The 22,004-nt window shown below is 48.1% G+C and overlaps 2 protein-coding genes across 2 annotated transcripts in view; one reads left to right on the plus strand and one right to left on the minus strand.

The window, feature by feature from the left end:
- The window catches only part of TMEM209 (transmembrane protein 209), a 27,252-nt gene extending 14,984 nt beyond the window's left edge, over positions 1-12,268 (minus strand). The window contains 8 exon segments of the mRNA XM_032220507.1: positions 156-331; positions 1,366-1,570; positions 4,000-4,238; positions 6,212-6,343; positions 9,254-9,312; positions 9,847-9,986; positions 11,835-12,088; positions 12,236-12,268. Coding sequence (XP_032076398.1) covers positions 156-331; positions 1,366-1,570; positions 4,000-4,238; positions 6,212-6,343; positions 9,254-9,312; positions 9,847-9,983 — 948 coding nt within the window. The 5' untranslated portion in view covers positions 9,984-9,986; positions 11,835-12,088; positions 12,236-12,268.
- A 3,128-nt stretch (positions 12,269-15,396) lies between these two features.
- SSMEM1 (serine rich single-pass membrane protein 1) lies at positions 15,397-18,826 on the plus strand. The gene is made up of 3 exons (XM_032221075.1): positions 15,397-15,591; positions 16,922-16,979; positions 18,417-18,826. The coding sequence occupies exons 1-3, from the start codon at positions 15,397-15,399 to the stop codon at positions 18,824-18,826; spliced, it is 663 nt and encodes a 220-aa protein (XP_032076966.1).
- Positions 18,827-22,004: the final 3,178 nt, after the last annotated feature.

Genomic DNA, 22,004 nt, shown 5'->3' on the forward strand with positions numbered 1-22,004 from the left:
TTTTTAAGAAGGGATTGGGCAACCATTTGTCTGAAATGGTGTAGGGTCTCCTGCTTGAGCAGCAGGCTGGACTAGAAGACCTCCAAGGTCCCTTCCAACTCTGCTATTCCGTTCTCGTTATTCTGGGTGTAACCGTCTCTGCCAATGTGGTTTACCTCTTCGGCGGCTTGCTTGGAACTTAGATCAGCTTCGTCCTTGTTAGCCGAGGGCGCTTGGGACCTGCAGGCCGGCTGGTACTGGAATTTCCGGAGCATCTGGGCATAGTCGGCCGTGGAGCGACCGTAGTTCCAAAAAGTTGGGCTGTTGGACGGAGAGCCGGAATCCGAACTCCCTGCAATGATCCAGAGAAATACACAGAAATTAGGTTACTCGAGCACCGCAGGCACCGGATCCTACTACAGCATGGGGGTCAAACTCGATCACGTCACGTGATGCATCGTGAGGTTTTGTACCTTTGCGGAGCCGGGGGGGGGGGGGCTGCATCCGGAGGCACCTGGCACGCAGGTCGCCAGTTGGACAGTCTTGTACGACAGCCTCCTAAGGCTGGGTGGCTAAGTCAGAGAGCTTGAGGTCGCGGTGAAGACGATGACTAGAAACCAGGAGACGGTGAGTTCTAATCCCGCCACAAGTCGAGTCAAAAAATCCGGTTGGGTGACTGGGCTAATCACTCAGAGACTAGAACTCACTGATTCCTAGTGATTGGCCCAAAGTCACCCAGCCGGCTTTCATGCCTAAAATGGGACTAGAACTCACAATTTCCTGGTGATTGGGCCAAAGTCCCCCCACCGGCTTTCATGGCTAAGGAGGGACTAGAACTCCCTGTCTCCTGGTGATTGGCCCAAAGTCAACTCCCCTCCCTGCTTTAATGCCTAAGGCAGGACTAGAATTCATTGTCTCCTGGTGATTGGCCCAAAGTTCCCCAGCCATTTTTCATGCCTAACACAGGACTAGAACTCACCATCTCTTGGTAATGGGCCCAAAGTCATCCAGTTGGCTTTCATGTCTAAGGGGGGGAGTAGAACTCACCGTCACCTGGTGATTCGCCCAAAGTTATCCACTCAGCTTTCATGCCTAAGGGTGGGACTAGAACTCACCATCTCCTAGTGACTCACCCAGCAGGCTTTCATGCCTCAGGCAGGACTAGAACTCCCTGTCTCCTGGTGATTGTCCCAAAGTCACCAGTTTTCACGCCTACTATCACTCCCCATCTCCTGGTGATTGGTCCAAAGTCATCCAGCTGGCTTTCACGCCTAAGGCAGAACTAGAACTCACAGTCTCCTGATTTCTAGCCTGATGCCTTAACCATTGGACCACTAGGCGCGCTGAACTGCAAGCGACTTATCTTCCGAGTATCCAGCTACTCACCCAGCTGCACCCTGTGCTGCTTCTCCTCCTCATTTCGAAGGAAGCTGTCGAGCGACTTCAAATCCGTCATGTAGTCGGCTTTCCCCGTGGGAGAATTGTAGACGGTGGGCGAGGAGCGATATCTGGATCTCATCCCGCTGCTATCCATGGGCCCAATGCTCGCGGGGTACATCAAGGGCCCCGGAGAAGGACTGAACGGGGGCGCCTGAGCGGGAAAGAGCGAAACGCTGCAATCATCTATCGGGAACCCATTTGGAATCATTATTCAAGTTTATTATAATACGGGTATTCCTCGACTTACGACCACAATTGAGCCTCACATTTTTGCTGCTGAACGTGAAAGCTGCTAAGTGAGTTTTGTCTCATTTTGCAACCTTTCTTCCCACTGTTGTTAAGCGAACCACTGCAGTTGTTAAGTTAGTTCTTAAGCTATTCTGGCTTCCCCACTGACTCGGCTCCTCAGAAGGTCACAAAAGGGGATCACGTAACCCAGGGATACTGCGACCGTCATAAATATGAATCCAGGTGTCTCAATTTTATTCATGTGACCACAGGGATGCTGCAATGGTCGTCTGAAAAGCAGCTGTATGTCACTTCCTCAGCTCTGGCTGGATGGTGGACGATGGAAGGATTTATACTCCTTGCACCCTTGGTCATTTGCATTCTTTTGGAGAGTCATTGAGGCCACTTAGAGGTTTGTCTGTGTTCTCAGGGTCACACCTGAGCAGTGCAAATGGGTGTGTGTTGTAATATAACTCAGTGTGTAGGTGTGGGTCACCCATGGCCCAGTGCATAACGGGGCATGCGCGGCCACACTGAACCACATAGGAAGAAACAAACTCCTAAAGAACATAACATCCTTATAGTACTCCATAACATCCTAATATCCTGATAGTGAATAACATAACATCCTGACAGTTCACTCTAGATGTGCCTTACCCAACGACTCCAGGATATGACCATATATAGACAGAACTTCCCTGAGCAGTAGATTAGCAATTGTACTTTGACAGGCTGTCTTTAATCACATGCTATTGCTCCTCCTGCCTTTGTCCTATCTCAATAAAAGGGGCTTCCAGACCCCAATCTTGGTCGCTCCATCCCGAGAAGGATCGTGTCCGTGTCTTTTCTCCACACTGGCCTCATGGACGAACCACGGGAACATCAAACAGGACTGTGCAATTCCAAGAAGGCTCCACACCCATTTGCACCACTCAGGTGACCATGAGGCCACAGAAAAACCTCCAAGTGGCCTCAACAACTCTCTAAAAAGGATGCAAATCAATCCAAGTGGCTTCAGTGACTCTCAGAAAGAGTGCAAATGACCTGCAAGAAATGATCTGCAAGGAATATAAACTCAAGTGGCCTCAACAACTTTCTAAAAAGGATGCAAATCAATCCAAGTGGCTTCAGTGACTCTTATGACCAGCTATCTGCAAGAAATATAAACCCAAGTGGCCTCAACAACGCTCTAAAAAGAATGCAAATGATCAGCTGTCTGCAAGAAATATAAACCCAAATTGAGGTAGCAATCATTAGAAGCTACCAAACAGCTCTCAAACAGCTTATCGCTACTAGCAGAAAGAAAAGCAACTGCTCAGGTAATGGCTATGTGGGAGTATGTTCACCAGGAATCTGAATATACTACCCTTCAGCCTGAATCAAATTATGTGACTCTTCTTGCAGGTGAAGATGAGTCACAAAGGGCGGGACTGAGATAGCAGGCTGAACCAAAGTAGGCCTCAAGCCTGAACCAAACTAGGGTCTCATGATATTAAGCTTTAACTGTTCATATATAGAAATTGCAAAAGGTTTGCTTTCAGGACACGGTGCGGTTAGACACGGGTTAGAGGCGCATGAAAGCTGCTGAGGCAAAGTCTCTATTTTAATGTATTTGCTGGCTTGACTGTAAATCTGTCTGGAGGACACATTTAACTTCCTCAAAATACGAGCTACCCTGCTCCGTTAGCTGACATATGTATTATAGCTTCCTGTAGACATAATATTACTGTAACTCAAGGGCAAATCTTGAGGGGTGTTTCCAAAACTAAACGATGGCTTTATCTGAACGTGAAAAGCTATATATAAGGGAATTCCTGCCTTTCACTCATTGTTCAGGCCATTTATTCTTTGCCATGAACCTGCGCAAATAAACTATTCCTTCCCTGAAGAGCTGGCTTGCGTGTCCTGTTTTTTCTACAACAAAATGGCCTCAACAACTCTCTAAAAAGAATGCAAATCAACCCAAGTGGCCTCAGCGACTCTTAGAAAGAGTGCAAATGACCGGCTTTCTGCAAGAAATATAAACCCAAGTGGCCTCAACAACGCTCTAAAAAGCATGCAAATGATCAGCTGTCTGCAAGGAATTCTAAACCCAAGTGGCCTCAACAACGCTCTAAAAAGAATGCAAATCAACCCAAGTGGCCTCAGCGACTCTTAGAAAGAGTGCAAATGACCGGCTGTCTGCAAGGAGTATAAATCCTTCCCCACCATCCAATCAGAGCTGAAGAAGCTTCTTGGAGGAAAAGCGAAACATCTTCAAGGAAAAAAAGAAATCAGAAAGCCCAGTTGCCTCTTGGAGAAAAAAAAGCACTTTTGCAAGAACCGTGGCTAATAAATCCTTAGCTCTCCTACCTTACTGTAGTTGCTTCCCGGAGAGTAACTCGACACCGTACCGTAGGATCCGCTGCTTCCCGACAAGGCCTGCAGCTGGGGACTGTATCCGGAGATGCAACCCGTCGCAAATTTGGGGCTGGTGCTGGGGGAGCGGGAAGGACTGTAGCTCAGGACACTCTGCCCCTGGATGGGAGGGGAGGGGGGCGAAGGGGGCGTTTTCTTGGGCATCAGCTCGCGGGGCGGCGTAGTCTGGACCGCTGAAAGTAAACCCCATTTTGGAAGATTAAGAAAGAACAGCAAAGAGACGGACGAGATAAATTGTAATCGTTTGCGGGGGGGGGGGGGGGGGGGGGGGGGGAACAACGACACATAAAAGTTTCTGAATGAAGCCAGCGCAGAAACGTTTGGGCGTGTTCGGGTGATAAGAAACAAGGAATTTAAAGGGCAGATAGTCCTCGAGTTACAACCCTTCCTTTAGTGGCCGTTCAAAGTTACGACGGCGCTTAAAATTAAGTGACTGATGGGCATTTTTCACACTTTCGACTGTTGCAGTATCGTGATCAAAATTGAGAGCTTGGGAACGGGTTCATATATCAGTCAATCACAATAGAGCTGGAAGGGACCTTGGAGGTCATCTAGTCCAGCCCCTTGCTCAAGCAAGAGACCCTACACCATTTCGGACAAGTGACTCTCTCCAGGCTCTTCTTTAAAACCTCCAGTGACGGGTGGGGTGGGGTGGGGTGTCAAAATTCAGACGTTGGTAACTGGTTCATATTTACGACGGTCGCAGCGTCCCAGGGTTACGCGATCCCCTTTTTACGACCTTCCCCGTCAAGGGGAAGCCACATTCGTTTAACTGCCGTGATGCCAACTTAACAGATGCAACGATTCACTTAACAACGGTGGCGAGAAAAGTCATAAAATGGGACAAGCTCACTTAACAAACGTCTCCCGTGGGCAACATAAATTATGGGCTCAGGTGTGGTCGTTAACTCCAGGAATGTCTGTAGGTGGAAGAACAGGCAGTCCTCGACTTACGACCATAACCGGGAACAGACTTTTTGGTCGTGAGTCGAGGCACACCTGTGACCCGGACCGTTTAAGAGATGCTGAAAGAGAAGCCAGAGGGCCATCTCTTGGGGATGCTATAATAAGTTTGTTTATATTTCATATTTCTTAACTGCCCATGTTCCTCAGGAAAAGGTCTTAACTAATAGGGGGGAAATGTTATGATATAGGATATAGTTAAATAAAGAAAGGATAATGATAATAAATTATATACATGGAGGATTAGAAAATTTTGGTATTAAATATTATGGATGTTTAGCTAAAACAGGATACGAGGATTTAATGTTAATGGAGGATTTTACAAATACGTAAATGAAATGCCAGCATGTGGTTATGTATTAAATCTTGGTACATTTTAGGATGAAGGATGTTTAAATAACTATAGTCAAATAAAAGAGAGCCGAGGTGGCGCAGTGGTTAGGGTGCAGTACTGCAGGCCACTTCAGCTGACTGCAGTTCTGCAGTTCGGCTGTTCAAATCTCACCGGCTCAGGGTCGACTCAGCCTTCCATCCTTCGAGGTGGGTAAAATGAGGACCCAGATTGTTGTTGGGGGCGATATGCTGACTCTGTAAACCGCTTAGAGAGGGCTGGAAGCCCTATGAAGCGGTATATGTCTAACTGCTATTGCTAAAAGTGGAGGCATGATGATGGTAATATAATAAATATTTGAGTTAAGATATTTGAATTAATATGAATTATATTTGATGACGGTGGAAGAGATGCACAAAAGCCTTTTTGTAACCAGCTGATACACTTTCTACAGTATGTAAAGAAGGAGGAGTTGTATGTTTGTTTTGAAAATAAAATAAAATAAAAATTTACAAAAAGAAAAAGGAAAGGGTCTTTGGGTGGTGTACAAAACAGGTCTCTAACCCCCGGTCCGTGGGCCGGCGCTGGGGCGTGGCATGCCAGAAACTGGTCCGTGCAAACAGGTTAGAGCCCCATCCAAGGGATGCAGGCAGCTTGTGAAAACACGCCAGTCCCTGGTGGCTGAAAGGTTTGGGGCTGCTGGTGTACAATAAAACCAAAGTGGACTTCAACTCCCAGAATTCCCCAGGCTGGCTAGGGAATTCTGGGAGTTGAAGTCCACAAGCCTTCAAGTGGCCAAGAACCGTCACGGGACACCCCCTGCACTAATAAGGACAAGGAAAACAGGCCCACCTGCGTTCTGCAATCCCAGAAGCGTCTGCTGGCCAGGACTCATGACTAAGCTGGTAGGAGCCATGGTATATTTGAAGTACCTCCAGAAATCGAATAAGGCGTTCAGGCTGAACAAAGAGGCAAAGCCAAGTTCTAGAATCAAAAATAAATTAAACAGCACAAAATGACAATGAAGCATCAAAAAAAAAAAAAATCAGTTTGGTTAGTGACAGAAGGAAACGCACTTCTAGATAAAGTTGTGGGGTCTTTGGTGTACTCTGAACTTGGGTGGTTTTCCACTAAAAGTTTCATGACCCAATTAGGTAACATCATCAATGTGAGAAGGGAGAAGGAAAAGAAGAAGTTTGGAGTTTGGAGTTTATTCAATTTGTAGGCCGCCCTATTCCCCGACTCAGGGACTCAGGGCGGCTGAACAAAACCAAGGGAGGGGAAATTACAAAAAGTAAGACAAAGACAATCAGACAATTCGAACAATTTAAAAGCACAACAGACACAGCAAATTCGAGTAAGGGGGGGAATCCAGGCTTGCTGGAACAGCCAGGTCTTCACGGCCGTCCGGAAGGCCTGAAGGGTGGAGAGGGTCCAAATCTCCACAGGGAGCTCGTTCCAAAGGGTCGGAGCAGCCACAGAGAAGGCCCTCCTCCGAGTAGTCGCCAGCCGACATTGGCTGGCAGATGGAATACGGAGGAGGCCTAACCTGTGGGATCTAATGGGTCTGTGGGAGGTAATCGGCAGCAGGCGGTCTCTCAAGTACCCAGGTCCGATACCATGTAGGGCTTTATAAGTAATAACTAGCACCCTGAAGCGTATCCAGAGACCAATAGGTAGCCAGTGCAGCTCGCGGAGGATAGGTGTAACGTGGGTGTACTGGGGTGCACCCACAATCGCTCGTGCGGCTGCATTCTGGACCAGCTGGAGTCTCCGAACGCTCTTCAAGGGCTGCCCCATGTAGAAGAAGGGGAAGAGGGAGGAGGAGAAGGAGAAGGAGAAGACAGAAAAGAAGGAGGAGGAGAGAGATAAGAAGGGGAAGGAGGAAGAGAAGAGGAGGTGGAGACGTTTCATGACCCAATTAGGTAACATCATCATAGGGAGAAGGGAGAAGGAGAAGAAGGGGGAAGAGAAGAAGAAAAAGGAGGAGGAGACGGAAAAGGAGGAAGAGGAGGAGGATGAGAGAGAGAGGGAGAGAGAGAGAGAGAAGAAGGGGAAGAAGGAGGAGAAGAGGAGGTGGAGACGTTTCATGACCCAATTAGGTAACATCATCATTGGGAGAAGGGAAAAGGGGAAGAATAGTAGTTTTCTTGCAGACGTTTCATGACCCAACTAGTTAACATCATCAGTGCTAGAAGGGGATGGGGCTTGTGTAACAGAGAAGGGGAAGAGGAGGAAAAGGAGGGGATGAGGCGAAAAGAGGAGTAGGAATGAGGAGAAGGAATGAAGGGGAAGGGGGAGGAGGGGAGGACTGTGGGGTCCTTGTTGCTCTCTGAACCTGGCTGTTTTCTTGCAGACGTTTCAATGACCCAGCGAGGGAACGCAATAGAAGTGGAGGGGAGGTTTAAGTTCTGTTTATATGTTGGGGGTTTGACTTGACAAGGCTGCAGGGAATGCAACCTTGGTGCTTCCTTGATCAGGCTGTGGTTCATTGTTCGATTGTTCATCTGAGTTGGTAGTTCCTTGATTGGGGTATTGTTTACACCCCGGGGTTAATCTCTGCTTATCGGGCCTTTGTTTGCTGGTGGGGAGGCCTTTCAGTTCGACCCTGAGCCTCAAATATTCTCCTGTATGGGCGCTAAATAAGGTTAGTAGAAAGTCTGTGGAGATTCTCCGTCATCCAGCTCACGCTTGTCCCAAAGGGGCTTTTTTTCAGGAGGCAACTGGACTTTCTCGTTTTTTTCTTTTGAAGAGGTTTCGCTTCTCATCCAAGAAGCTTCTTCAGCTCTGACTGAATGGTGGGGGGTGGAAGGATTGAGACTCCTTGCAGACAGCTGGTCATTTGCATCCTATTAGAGGGTCGTTGAGGCCACTTGGAGGTTTATCTTTTAAAGACCTTTCACTTCTCATCCAAGAAGCTTCTTCAGCTCTGACTGGAAGGTGGGGAACGGAAGGATTGATACTCCTTGCAGACAACTAGTCATTTCCATTCTTTTTAGAGAGGCGTTGAGGCCACTCGGAGGTGTATCTCTGTCCTCAGGGCCACCTGAGTGGTTCAAATGGTTTCTGCAGTCTGCAATTTTTTTTCTCTGGAAGGTGACCCTAAGGACATAGATAAAACCTCCAAGTGGCCTCAAAGAACCTCTAAAAAGGATGCAAATGACCAGCTGTCTGCAAGGAGAATCAATCCTTACATTCCCCACTAACCTGTCAGAGCTGAAGAAGTTTCTTGGATGAGAAGCGAAATGCCTTCAAAAGAAAAAAAAAAGTTAGTAGAAAGGGAATTTCACTAGAAATTTGTGATGTACCCGTGGTTCGCTCATGAGGTCAATGTGGAGAAAAGACACGGACACGAGCTTTCTCGGGATGAGGCGACCCAGATTGGACGCTGGGAGCCCCTTTTATTGAGATAGGACAAAGGCAGGAGGAGCAATCAGCATGTGATTTAAGGCAGCCTGTCAAACTACAATTGCTAATCTACTGCTCAGGGTAGTTCTGTCTATATATGGTCAAATCCTGGGCATCATTGGGTAAGGCACATCTAGAGTGAACTATCAGGATGTTATGTTCTTTTAGGAGTTTGTTTTTTCCTGTGTGGTTCAGCGTGGCTGTGCATGCCCTGTTATGCACTGGGCCATGGGTGACCGCCACACCTACACAAGGAGTTATATGACAACAGAAATTAGAGGGGTGGAGGGAACACCAGTCTGCCAGGTTTTCTACCTAAACTTAACAGATTAGGCCGAGTGCAATTTGGACGGAGGGTAGCAACATGGAAAGGAAGTCTTCAAACACAGCAGTTAAACACAGAGGACTGGCAACTTGCTTAAAACAAACAAACAAACAGGGATAAAGGCGTTGGAATTAACCGTCATTTTCTTGCTGGATACTCACCAACGTACCAGAGGATCCAGCACGAAATATTGTAATAGGAACTTATCAGTTTCCCAGACCTAGAATGAGAGAAAGGCGGAGGTTGGCATTCATGTTTAATGAATGTCTAAAAGGAAGTGCACCCAAAACCCACTTATTTATTGCAAAGTGCCAACAGGGCAATTTAACCTGAATAATGAGGTTTGACTACCTAAAATAATGATAAACAAGGCAAAGTCCAGATAATTGTTCTAAGAAAACCGTGATAAATGCACTTTCATGCCCCTTCATTTTTTTTCTCTGCTTTTGAAATATTACGTTTAGCAACAATAAAAAAGAAAATGATTTGTAATATCATTTCTCTTTCCCCCCTCCCTCCCTCCCTCCCTCTCTCTCTCCTTCCCTCCCTCCCTCTCTCCCCCCCCTGTGGGAGATACGCGATGAAGCTGGGCTCAGGTGACGGCACACGTGCCCAAGAGAGAGAGCTCTGAGTGCCACCCCTGGCATGCGTCCCTTTGGTTTAGGGTCTCCTGCTTGAGCAGGAGGTTGGACTAGAAGACCTCCAAGACCCCTTTCCAACTCTGTGATTCTGTTATCGCAGCTCTCCACCTTACATTTCCGTGTAGATCATGCCAGCGAGTGACAGGTTGAGAAATCCCCAGGCCAAGAGGACTTTCCTGGCTTCCGTTTCCTTCCTCATCCTGATGGTCCTGTCAATGAGGGACTCGGGGGGATTTGGGTCCCCCTGCATTGTCTAGAAAGAGCAAGAAGAGAATGTTGATTTTTTTTTTAATTCCTCCCATTCAGTCGTCACTTATAAAGCCCTTCATGGTATTGGACCTGGGTACTTGAGAGACCGTCTGCTGCCAATTACCTCCACCAGACCTATTAGATCCCACAGAGTAGGCCTCCTACGAATTCCATCCGCGGGCCAGTGTCGTCTGGCAACTACCCGGAGGAGGGCCTTCTCTGTGGCTGCTCCGACCCTCTGGAACGAACTCCCCGTGGAGATTCGCACCCTCACCACCCTCCAGGCCTTCCGCAAAGCCCTTAAAACCTGGCTGTTCCGACAGGCCTGGGGCTAAACAACTGTTGCCCCTATCTCGAATGGTATGATTGTTGTGCTTTTAAATTATGTATTGTGTTGTGTTGGTGTTAAACTGTTTGTATCCCCTTTCCCTTGCTCAACTTGTGAGCCGCCCCGAGTCCCCCTCGGGGAAAAGGGCGGCATACAAATGAAATAAATGAAATGAAATATATGTATAATCTTTATTGTTATTGTACTTCAATACAACGGAATTGGTTTTAACCTCACTGGGGCAGAATTATAGCAGAAACGAAAAAGAAAAAGAAAACTAGCATGTGCATGGAGTGATTGTGTGGCTGTATTTAAAAATCTCACAGCCCAAGGATAGAAACTGTCTTTAAACCTCTTTGTTCGGCTGGCTGTGCTTTGATGTCTTCTGCCCGATGGTATAAGAGCGAAGGGACACTGACCAGGGTGTGAATCATCTCTGGGTGTCTTCCTTGCTCTGCTAAAGCAGCGAGACCTGGCGATGTCACCCAGTGATGTCAGAGGGCAACCAATGGTTTCTTCTGCCGAATCGATCACTCTCTGTAGGGCCTTCCTGTCCGCAGCTGTTAAACCAGCCTACCACACTGCAACGCAATATGTGAGGACACTTTCTATGGTGGATATGTCCTCCCTTTGAGTACAGTTAGTCCTTGGCTTACAACACTTCATTTAGTGACCGTTCCAAGTTACAACAGCACCCCAAAAGAAGGGACTTAGGACCGTTTTCACACGTACAACCCGTTGCAGCCGCCCCATGATCATACAATCAAAATTCAGATGCTTGGTAACTGACTCATATCTATAACGATTGCAGTGTCCCTGGGGTTTATGTGATCCCCTTTTGCGACCTTCTGACAAGCAAAGCATTGCCTGGGGAGGGGTGGGTGGGGGTGGGGAGAGAAACAGAATTTACAAGAGTCACATGTTCTGTATTTACTACAGGTAGTCCTCTTAGTGTCCGTTCAAAGTTTCAGCAGCACTGAAAAAAAGCGACTTACGACCCTTTTTCACACTTACGACCATTGCCACATCCCTATGGTGATGTGATGCACATTTGGACGCTTGGCACATGGCTCATATTTATGACGGTTGCAGCGTCCCGGGTGTGTGTGTGTGTCGCGTGATCCCCCTTTTGCGCCCTTCTGACGAGCAAAGTCAATGGGGAAACCAGGTTCGCTTAACAACCGTTACTCACTTAACAACCGCAGCGATTCACCTAACCTCCATGTGCAATAGGCAATAGAAATGTAATAAAATAAATAAATAAGTAATCAACTGCCAAGAATGGTCGCAAAATGAAGCAAACTCACTTTAACCAATTTCTCACTTAACAACATCAATTTCGGGCTCTATTGGGGTGATGAGTTGAGGACTATCTGCGTTTGCAACAGCGCCACCTTGAGGCACCGCAGGGAAAAATCAATGAAATGAATGAATGAATGAACGTTACCTGATTTAACGAGGAGGAGTCCCTCCCCCCCCCCGCGCAGGCACAGCCCCACAAAACCTAACCACGATTGTGCCTACCCCACATTCACACGTTGCGTGCGCGAAGATGCCGGATCTGACCCAGGCACGCTCCCGCTGCGAAGACAAAAGCGGCGCGCTTAGATGACGCAAGGCAGAATCGGGACGGCGCCTTTAAGCGCGGCGTGGGAAACGGTCCGTGGCGCGAAGGCTTCTGGGAGTCGTGGTCCAACTCCTCTCGTGGGCGCCATGTTGGGAGGCGGGGCCTCACGTGGATTAGCTTCTTTTAACCTCGCGATGCCGGTTGGAAAAGGCTGCGGGGCAAAGACCCCCCTCCCGACGTCAACGCGGTGCGGAAAGCGCATGCGCTTTCCCTATAACGGGGCGAGAAAAATGCAATCAACCGACACCCCCCTCCCCACGCCAAAAAAAAATTATCCCGCACCCTTCCTCTCGCTTACCAGCACGGATTCGCCTTCTTTGCCCGAACTGCGCACGCGCAGCGGGGGGTTCCTCTCCCCCTCCCTTATGGGCAAGCGAGGATCGAGGACGCTGCGCACGAAGGCGGGCTTTGTTGCCGAGGCGACGGGCGCGGGAGAGGGGATTGGCGGCCGCCCGTGTGATCAGCGCCGATTGGCCGAGCCGCTCTTTGACGTTTTGGCGGGAGAATTTAAAAAGCTTGCTGGGTTTGAGGCGATTTCTCTGATTTCCTCAAAATGTTTTATGAGGCGCTGAGTTTGGGATCCTGGCTGGATTCATGGAGAGGGAAGGATCCAAGGGGGATCCACCCTTGTGATAGATCTTCAAGGAGTAGAATACAAGCACAAAGGAAATAAGCCATGGCTTGTCTAACCACCACAGAATTCACACAATATCTGAAGCCATCAATCCAGTTGAGGCTTGTCTAACCATGATAGTGTTCACACAGCTCTAAAACTTGGTTTACAACAAGCTGTGTTCACCCAGGCTCTTAACCCTGGCTTCTTTAATGGTAGCATTCAGGCCGTATTGAAAGCCACTGATCCATTCATGTTTACAGTCACAAGTTCACACCTAAACCCTAGCTTGTCTATCCATGATAACATTCCCACTGCCCGAAGCCATCATGCCAATGATGGTTTAACTACAAGTTGGTTCACTCCGGATCTAAACCATGCCTTGTCTAACCGTAATAGTGTTCCCACAATGTCTGAAGCAATCAATCCCAACCACAAGCTGGTTTACTGACCTAAGCTATGCCAGCCTAACCATAACAGTGTTCACACACACAGTCTAAAGCAGTGTTTCTCAACCTTGGCAACTTGAAGATGTCTGGTGGTGAGCCAAGGTGGTGCAGTGGTTAAATGCAGCACTGCAGGCTGACTGCTAGATCAGCAGTTCGGCGGTTCAAATCTCACCGGCTCAGGGTTGACTCAGCCTTCCATCCTTCCGAGGTGGGTGAAATGAGGACCCAGACTGTGGGGGCGATATGCTGACTCTGTAAACCGCTTAGAGAGGGCTGAAAGCCCTATGAAGCGGTATATAAAAATCTGCTATTGCTATTGCTATTATCTGGACTTGAACTCCAGATAAGAGTTGAAGTCCAGACATCTTCAAGTTGCCAAGGTTGAGAAACACTGGTCTAAAGCATCACCCAATCATGGTTTAATCTACAAGCTGAGTTCGCCCAAGACCTAAACCATGGCTTGTCTATCCACGATAGCATTCCCACAATGTCCGAATGTAGCAATCCGCCCAGTTCTTGTTTTCACATTGTGGCGGCTGGGTTGTCCTAACATGCTAAGCCCTAAGCCACCCATCAGTGTTATTGATGATGACGCCGTGTGTTGTCTGAATGAGGCTCCGCTAACCCAGAAAACCCTGCGGTGCAATTCATGAGCTTGCCAAGTCCTAATAACATGTTGCATGCCCGGATCCCATGATATGGTGACCTTGGGGAGCATGTCAAGTCACTCTCCTCTCCTCCACAGAAGCCCATGCATTGTCTTGTCTTCCATCATGCGTCCTTGCTTATGAAAACATGTCCTGTCATGTTTTTTTCCAAGCTCTGGGAGTTATTTGCTCCTTCAGGTGACATGGATGGGTGTTGTGGTCCAGCAGGAGCCGTTGGAGCTGCCACCAGACTCCGACAGCGAAGGGCCCTATGAGTCGGCTCTGGAGGATGTGGAGGACCCGGGATAGGGTTCCGACTCCGAGCAGGGCGCAGAGAGGCTGGTTGGCCACCAGGAAGCACCTGAGCCATGGACTAGTGGGGAGGAGACAAGGGAGAGTGAGCCTGAGGCCAGCAGTGAGTTGTTCCTGGATGCACGCCATCAAAGAGCTACTAGGCATCAGGAACAATTACGCAATTACAGGAGGTGATTGCACTCAGCTGGTGGTCATTAGGCTCCTCTCCAGACTATAAAAAGACTACTTGTGCACACGCCCCTCTTTGCAGAAGTCAACACATTGACTAAAAGTTGGAGAACTTTTGAAACTACCTTGGCAGGCTGGATTGCTGCCAAGGTCCTTATCTGTTTGTTATGCTTGGCTTTCAGCCACCGAGGTTTTGGTTTCTTGCTATTAAAGTACATTCCAGTTAAGCTTGTCTCGGCATTCGTTACTGGATGGAGGAGGGGGTCAGAACAGATGGGTATATCTTGGCACAAAAAATCCATATGATAATCAATCAATCAATCAGAATAGAGATGGAAGGGACCTTGGAGGTCTTCTACTCCAACTCCCTGCTCAAGCAGGAGACCCTATCCCATTTCAGATAGGTGGCCGTCCAGTTGCCACAACTTCCGAAGGCAACTTCTATTCCACGGGTTGATAGTTTTCACTATCAGAAAAGTTCCTCCTTATTTCCAGGTTGAATCTCTCCTTGGTCAGTTCCCATCCATTATTCCTCGTCTGGCCTTCGGGTGCTTTGGAGAATAGCTTGACCCCCTTCCTCTCTGTGGCAGCCCCTCAAATATTGCAACACTGCTATCCTGCCTCCCTTGGTCCTTCTCTTCCCTAGACCAGCCATGCCCAGTTCCTGCAACCGTTCATCGTAGGTTTTAGCCTCCAGTCCCCTCATCATCCTGGTTGCTCTTCTCTGCACTCTTTCTAGAGTCTCTACGTCATTTTTATAGTGTGGTGACCAAAACTGGATGCAGATATTCCAAGTGTGGTCTTACTAAGGCTTTATAGAGTGGTATTAGTACCTCCCTTGATCTTGATTGTATCCCTCTGTTAATGCAACTTAGGATTGCATCGGCTTTTTTGGCTGTCGCCGCACACGGCTGGCTCCTATTTAGCTGGTTGTCCACGAAGACTCCAAGATCCCTCTCACAGTTCATGCTACCTAGCTGGATCCTGACCTTCTGATACTCAAACACATCAAGTCTGTTGCAGACTCCAAAAAGTAGACAGGCTATTCAAAGAAAGCTTGGTGGTCCCCATGGTTACAGAATGCTCCAGAATCAGGGTTCTAGGTCTTGCAGATCACAGCTTGGGAAACGGGCGGTGTCCACACAATCTGTTGCTCGGCCACTGGACACTCCTGCCTTGGTTCTCATTTTCCTGGGAGCCTTATTTGAACTTAGCACAGCATTTTTGGACATTTCTGCAAAGCGAGATTTTGTTTTTTTTCTCTCTAATGGCTTTCCCTTTTCTCTATTCCTGGTGGCATTATTCCGACGAAGGGCAGGTGGAGTCTAACCCCCGCAAGGAAATCCCTTGCGAGGAGGAAGAGGAGGAGGAGGAAGAAATTTGCTGGGTCATAGGAGAGATGTTGCTTTTTTACTGTTTGGCTATCCTTGTTCTAAAACTCGGTTCCCTGGGGGCGAAGAGGGTAAGGGATGGTGTTTCCTTGTATTTTGTCATTTCAGGAGAGGATCTCAAGCGATAAAAATGCCACTGGATCAGCTTGGCCATGTTGTCCCCATAACGGTCAACCAAAACATTAAACATTACTTGAGAGACCGCCTACTGCCGATTACCTCCACGCGACCTATCAGATCTCACCGATTAGGCCTCCTCCGAGTTCCATCTGCTGGCCAGTGCCGACTGGCGACCACGCGGAGGAGAGCCTTCTCGGTAGCAGCTCCGACCCTATGGAACGATCTCCCCGTGGAGATTCGTACCCTCACCACCCTCCAGACCTTCCGCGTAGCACTTAAAACCTGGCTATCCCGTCAGGCCTGGGACTAAGATTGTAACCCGCCCGAATGGTATGAATGTTGTGTTCTTAAAATTGTATTGTTCTATATGTCCAAAGTTTGTTTCTCCCCCTTCCCTTTTTAAGTTGTAAGCCGCCCTGAGTCCCCCCAGGGAAAAGGGCGGCATATAAATTTAATAAAATACAAATACAAATACAAATAAAGAAAGTTCATGCAACCAGCACTCAAAAGCTAAAATCTGCTGCATGAATATGCTGATAGACTGCTCCTGCACGCAAAGCTTTATGGTAGCCATTGGGACCAGTTGAAAAATAACACAGGAAGTCCTGGTCTTACAACAGGACACTTAGTGACGGTTGGAAGTTACAACGGCACTAAAAAAAAAGTGACTTAGGACCAGTTTCCACACTTACGACTGTTGCCACGCGATCAAAATTCGGATGCTTGGCAATTGGTTCATATTTGTGACGGTTACAGCGTCCCAGGGTTACGTGATCCCCCGATGGCGTCGTTTCGGCAAGCGAAGTCCATGGGGGAAGCCAGATCCGCTCAACGACTGCGTCACTAACAACAGCTGCAGTGATTCACTTAATAACTGTGGCAAGAAAGGTCATAAAATGGGAAAAAACTCACTCGTCTCGCTTAGCAAATTTTGGCCTCAATTGTAAGTCGAGGATTCCCCGTAGAGCAGTCTTCTCACCAAGAGTGAAATCTCCCAAAGGGAACCACGATGGCTTCCAATTTCATATTAGGAGCTGGTTCAAACCCATTAGCCGTGTTCGCACAACATGCTAAGGTCATAATTAATGCAACAATGGTGTAGAACATTGTGTGAATGCGGCCTGTGGTTCTTCAACACCCCCTTAATCCCACCTTCACATGACCCTGATCCTTAAACTCCAAAATAAGAAGCCATAAACAATATGATCTGTTTTTCTGCTATGCGCTTTGCGTGTTCCTTTCAAAATCGGTAACTCAACATTTCCATGTTTCCCGGTGCAGTTTTTCCGGAGAAAACCTTGTGGAACTCTCTCTTGCAACTGGAAAGTCCATTCGAAAGGTAAATAGTTATGTTCCTCCTAGAGAGCATGTTTTACACATCAAGGGTGTTCCAACCTTGTCAACTTTTTTTTTTAATTAAAGAGTTTTAATAGATTTTACAAATGTTTCCCCTTCCCCTCCCTCCGCCCCCCCTCCCTCCCCCAACCTCCCAGAGCAAAATACATAAATGTACAAACATTTAACAATCATACACTATATAACTAACTACAGCATCCTACCTCCCTCTTGTACTTTAACTCCCTTTTTATTAAGCTAACTTCGTTGTAACATTCCTTGTTCATTTCATTCATAAGCTAGTTGAAATTTCCTAGTCCGATATTTATTTTGAATGGAGTCAATCCATCTTCTCCATTCCAGCTTGTATTTCTCACCTGGATGGTCCTTCAAATACGCTGAGATTTTGGCCATCTCTGCTTAAGTTTACTGCTTTTAAAGTTCATTCTTGAATACTAGGCAAATCTTCCTTCTTCCAGTACTGCGCCACCAACAATCTTGCTGCCGTTGTTAAGTTCAGAATCAAATTAGTCCCCATAACTGTACAGTCTGTAATTATATACCTAACAAGAACAACTGGGGAGTAGCCTTGTCAACTTTAAGACCTGTGGGACTTCAACTCCCAGAATTCCCCCATACAGCCATGCTGGGGGGTTCCGGGAAATGAAGCCCACAAGTTAAAACTTTTAACAAGGTTGGAGACCCTTTGTTATATATCATAAATTAACAAAGGATTTGGGGATAGATCCTGAAAAAAAAACCAGGACTCCTAGACAGGGGTGAAATCCAGCAGGTTCTGACAGGTTCTGGAGAACCGGTAGCGGAAATTTTGAGTAGTTCGGAGAACCGGCAAATACCACCTCCGGCTGGCTCCAGAAGTGGGGTGGGAAGGGAGATTTTGCAGTATCCTTCCCGCGGGGATGCTGCAGTGGTCATTAAGTGTGAAAAACGATCACAGGTTGCTTTTTTCAGTCGTAACGGCCGGTTACCAAGGTGGCGCAGTGGTTAAATGCAGCACTGCAGGCTTCTTCAGCTGATGGCAGTTTTGCAGTTCAGCAGTTCAAATCTCACTGGCTCAGGGTTGACTCAGCCTTCCATCCTCCCGAGGTGGGTGAAATGAGGACCCGGATTGTTGTTGGGGGCGATATGCTGACTCTGTAAACCGCTTAGAGAGTGTCGAAAGCCCTATGAAGGGGTATATAAGTTTAACTGCTATTGCTAACTGCTATTGCTATTGCAAAATCTGAACGGTCCCTTAGTTGTAGTCGTAAGCCGAGGACTACCCTGTACCTCCCAGCAGCCCCTGGGGTTGGATCACGTGATCCATACGGCAATGGTGGTAAGACAGAGCACACGTTGCTTTTTTTCAGTGCCGTCGTAACTCCGAACAGTCACTAAACGAGGACCCCCTGCAATTTGTCTCCCCTCCCCCTTCTTTTAGGCGGCCACGGATGCAGCTGCCAATGTCACTGCAAGATCACCCTCTGCGGCCTGTTCAGGAAGATCTTTGGGGGGAAAGGAACCGAAGAAACGGGGGACCCCCCAGCCTCGCCCCCCCTGAAGAAACGGCTGAAGAAGCGACTCTCCCTGCTCAGCCAGCAGACTTTCTGCGACAGCGACTCTTCCGCCACCGGCAGCCCCGATTCCCAGTTATCCTCCTGGAAGTGGAGCGAGACAGGCAACAGCGTCAGCCAGGCCAGCCGGATGAAGAAGAAGCCACGTCCCAGGGACCCCGAGACCGCCTGGATGAGGCAGCAGCCCTGCCTGCGTTGCAAAGCGAAACGGACGCGCGAGTGGCTGATCCAACACTTCTACAACCCAGACTCCGCGTTGCAAAGCAAGAAAAACTGAGGCCGGGCCAAAGAGGCCGTCCGGGGACCCCTCCCGTGCTGGCCGAGTCGCTTTGGGTGGGGGGGGGCACTGAGGAGCTGGCTTGGTGGGCTTGCCGGGATAAACCGTATCAATAAAAGATGAATTGTAAATCACGGTGTTGTTTTTGACCCAACTGGAGGGGTTGTGGATTGGTGAATGTACATTGGGCCACTTTGTGGACTTCAACTCCCAGAATTCCCCAGCCAGCCAGCCAGGAAGATGTGAGGCCTTCAACTCCCATAATTCCCCAGCCATTCATATAGGAAGATGTGAGGACTTCAGCTCCCAGAATTCGTCAGACAGACAGACAGGAAGATGTGAGGACTTCAACTCCCATAATTCCCCAGCCATTCATGTAGGAAGATGTGAGGACTTCAGCTCCCAGAATTCCTCAGACAGACAGACAGGAAGATGTGAGACTTCAGCTCCCATAATTCCCCAGCCATTCATGTAGGAAGATGTGAGGACTTCAGCTCCCAGAATTCCTCAGACAGACAGACAGGAAGATGTGAGGGCTTCAACTCCCAGAATTCCTCAGACAGACAGACAGGAAGATGTGAGACTTCAACTCCCATAATTCCCCAGCCATTCATGTAGGAAGATGTGAGGACTTCAGCTCCTAGAATTCCTCAGATAGACAGACAGACAGGAAGATGTGAGGGCTTCAACTCCCATAATTCCTCAGACAGACAGACAGGAAGATGTGAGGACTTCAGCTCCCAGAATTCCTCAGACAGACAGACAGGAAGATGTGAGGGCTTCAACTCCCATAATTCCTCAGACAGACAGACAGGAAGATGTGAGGACTTCAGCTCCCAGAATTCCTCAGACAGACAGACAGGAAGATGTGAGGACTTCAGCTCCCAGAATTCCTCAGACAGACAGACAGACAGACAGGAAGATGTGAGGCCTTCAATTCCCATAATTCCCCAGCCATTCATAAAGGAAGATGTGAGAACTTCAGCTCCCAGAATTCCCCAGCCATTCATGTAGGAAGATGTGAGGACTTCAGCTCCCAGAATTCCTCAGACAGACAGACAGGAAGATGTGAGGCCTTCAATTCCCATAATTCCCCAGCCATTCATAAAGGAAGATGTGAGAACTTCAGCTCCCATAATTCCCCAGCCATTCATGTAGGAAGATGTGAGGACTTCAGCTCCCAGAATTCCTCAGACAGACAGACAGGAAGATGTGAGACTTCAACTCCCATAATTCCCCAGCCATTCATGTAGGAAGATGTGAGGACTTCAGCTCCCAGAATTCCTCAGACAGACAGACAGGAAGATGTGAGACTTCAACTCCCATAATTCCCCAGCCATTCATGTAGGAAGATGTGAGGACTTCAGCTCCCAGAATTCCTCAGACAGACAGACAGGAAGATGTGAGGGCTTCAACTCCCAGAATTCCTCAGACAGACAGACAGGAAGATGTGAGACTTCAACTCCCATAATTCCCCAGCCATTCATGTAGGAAGATGTGAGGACTTCAGCTCCTAGAATTCCTCAGATAGACAGACAGACAGGAAGATGTGAGGGCTTCAACTCCCATAATTCCTCAGACAGACAGACAGGAAGATGTGAGGACTTCAGCTCCCAGAATTCCTCAGACAGACAGACAGGAAGATGTGAGGGCTTCAACTCCCATAATTCCTCAGACAGACAGACAGGAAGATGTGAGGACTTCAGCTCCCAGAATTCCTCAGACAGACAGACAGGAAGATGTGAGGACTTCAGCTCCCAGAATTCCTCAGACAGACAGACAGGAAGATGTGAGGCCTTCAATTCCCATAATTCCCCAGCCATTCATAAAGGAAGATGTGAGAACTTCAGCTCCCAGAATTCCCCAGCCATTCATAAAGGAAGATGTGAGAACTTCAGCTCCCAGAATTCCTCAGACAGACAGACAGACAGACAGGAAGATGTGAGGACGTCAGCTCCCAGAATTCCCCATCCATTCATAAAGGAAGATGTGAGAACTTCAGCTCCTAGAATTCCTCAGACAGACAGACAGGAAGATGTGAGGACTTCAGCTCCCAGAATTCCTCAGACAAACAGACAGGAAGATGTGAGGCCTTCAACTCCCATAATTCCCCAGCCATTCATATAGGAAGATGTGAGGACTTCAGCTCCCAGAATTCGTCAGACAGACAGACAGGAAGATGTGAGGACTTCAGCTCCCAGAATTCGTCAGACAGACAGACAGGAAGATGTGAGGACTTCAACTCCCATAATTCCCCAGCCATTCATGTAGGAAGATGTGAGGACTTCAGCTCCCAGAATTCCTCAGACAGACAGACAGGAAGATGTGAGACTTCAACTCCCATAATTCCCCAGCCATTCATGTAGGAAGATGTGAGGACTTCAGCTCCCAGAATTCCTCAGACAGACAGACAGGAAGATGTGAGACTTCAACTCCCATAATTCCCCAGCCATTCATGTAGGAAGATGTGAGGACTTCAGCTCCCAGAATTCCTCAGACAGACAGACAGGAAGATGTGAGGGCTTCAACTCCCATAATTCCTCAGACAGACAGACAGGAAGATGTGAGGACTTCAGCTCCCAGAATTCCCCAGCCATTCATATAGGAAGATGTGAGGACTTCAGCTCCCAGAATTCGTCAGACAGACAGACAGGAAGATGTGAGGACTTCAGCTCCCAGAATTCGTCAGACAGACAGACAGGAAGATGTGAGGACTTCAACTCCCATAATTCCCCAGCCATTCATGTAGGAAGATGTGAGGACTCCAGCTCCCAGAATTCCTCAGACAGACAGACAGGAAGATGTGAGACTTCAACTCCCATAATTCCCCAGCCATTCATGTAGGAAGATGTGAGGACTTCAGCTCCCAGAATTCCTCAGACAGACAGACAGGAAGATGTGAGGGCTTCAACTCCCATAATTCCTCAGACAGACAGACAGGAAGATGTGAGGACTTCAGCTCCCAGAATTCCCCAGCCATTCATATAGGAAGATGTGAGGACTACAGCTCCCAGAATTCCCCAGCCAGCCATTCAGGAAACTGTGAGGATTTCAGCTCCCAGAATTCCCTAGCCTGGCTGAGGAATTCTGGGAGTTGAAGTCCACAAGTCTTAAAGGGGCCACATTGGAGACCTCTGATGTACATCGCCTGACTTTACAATGCTCTATATCAACACTG

The sequence above is a fragment of the Thamnophis elegans genome, chromosome 7 (assembly GCF_009769535.1).
Source record: "Thamnophis elegans isolate rThaEle1 chromosome 7, rThaEle1.pri, whole genome shotgun sequence".
Taxonomy (NCBI): domain Eukaryota; kingdom Metazoa; phylum Chordata; class Lepidosauria; order Squamata; family Colubridae; genus Thamnophis; species Thamnophis elegans.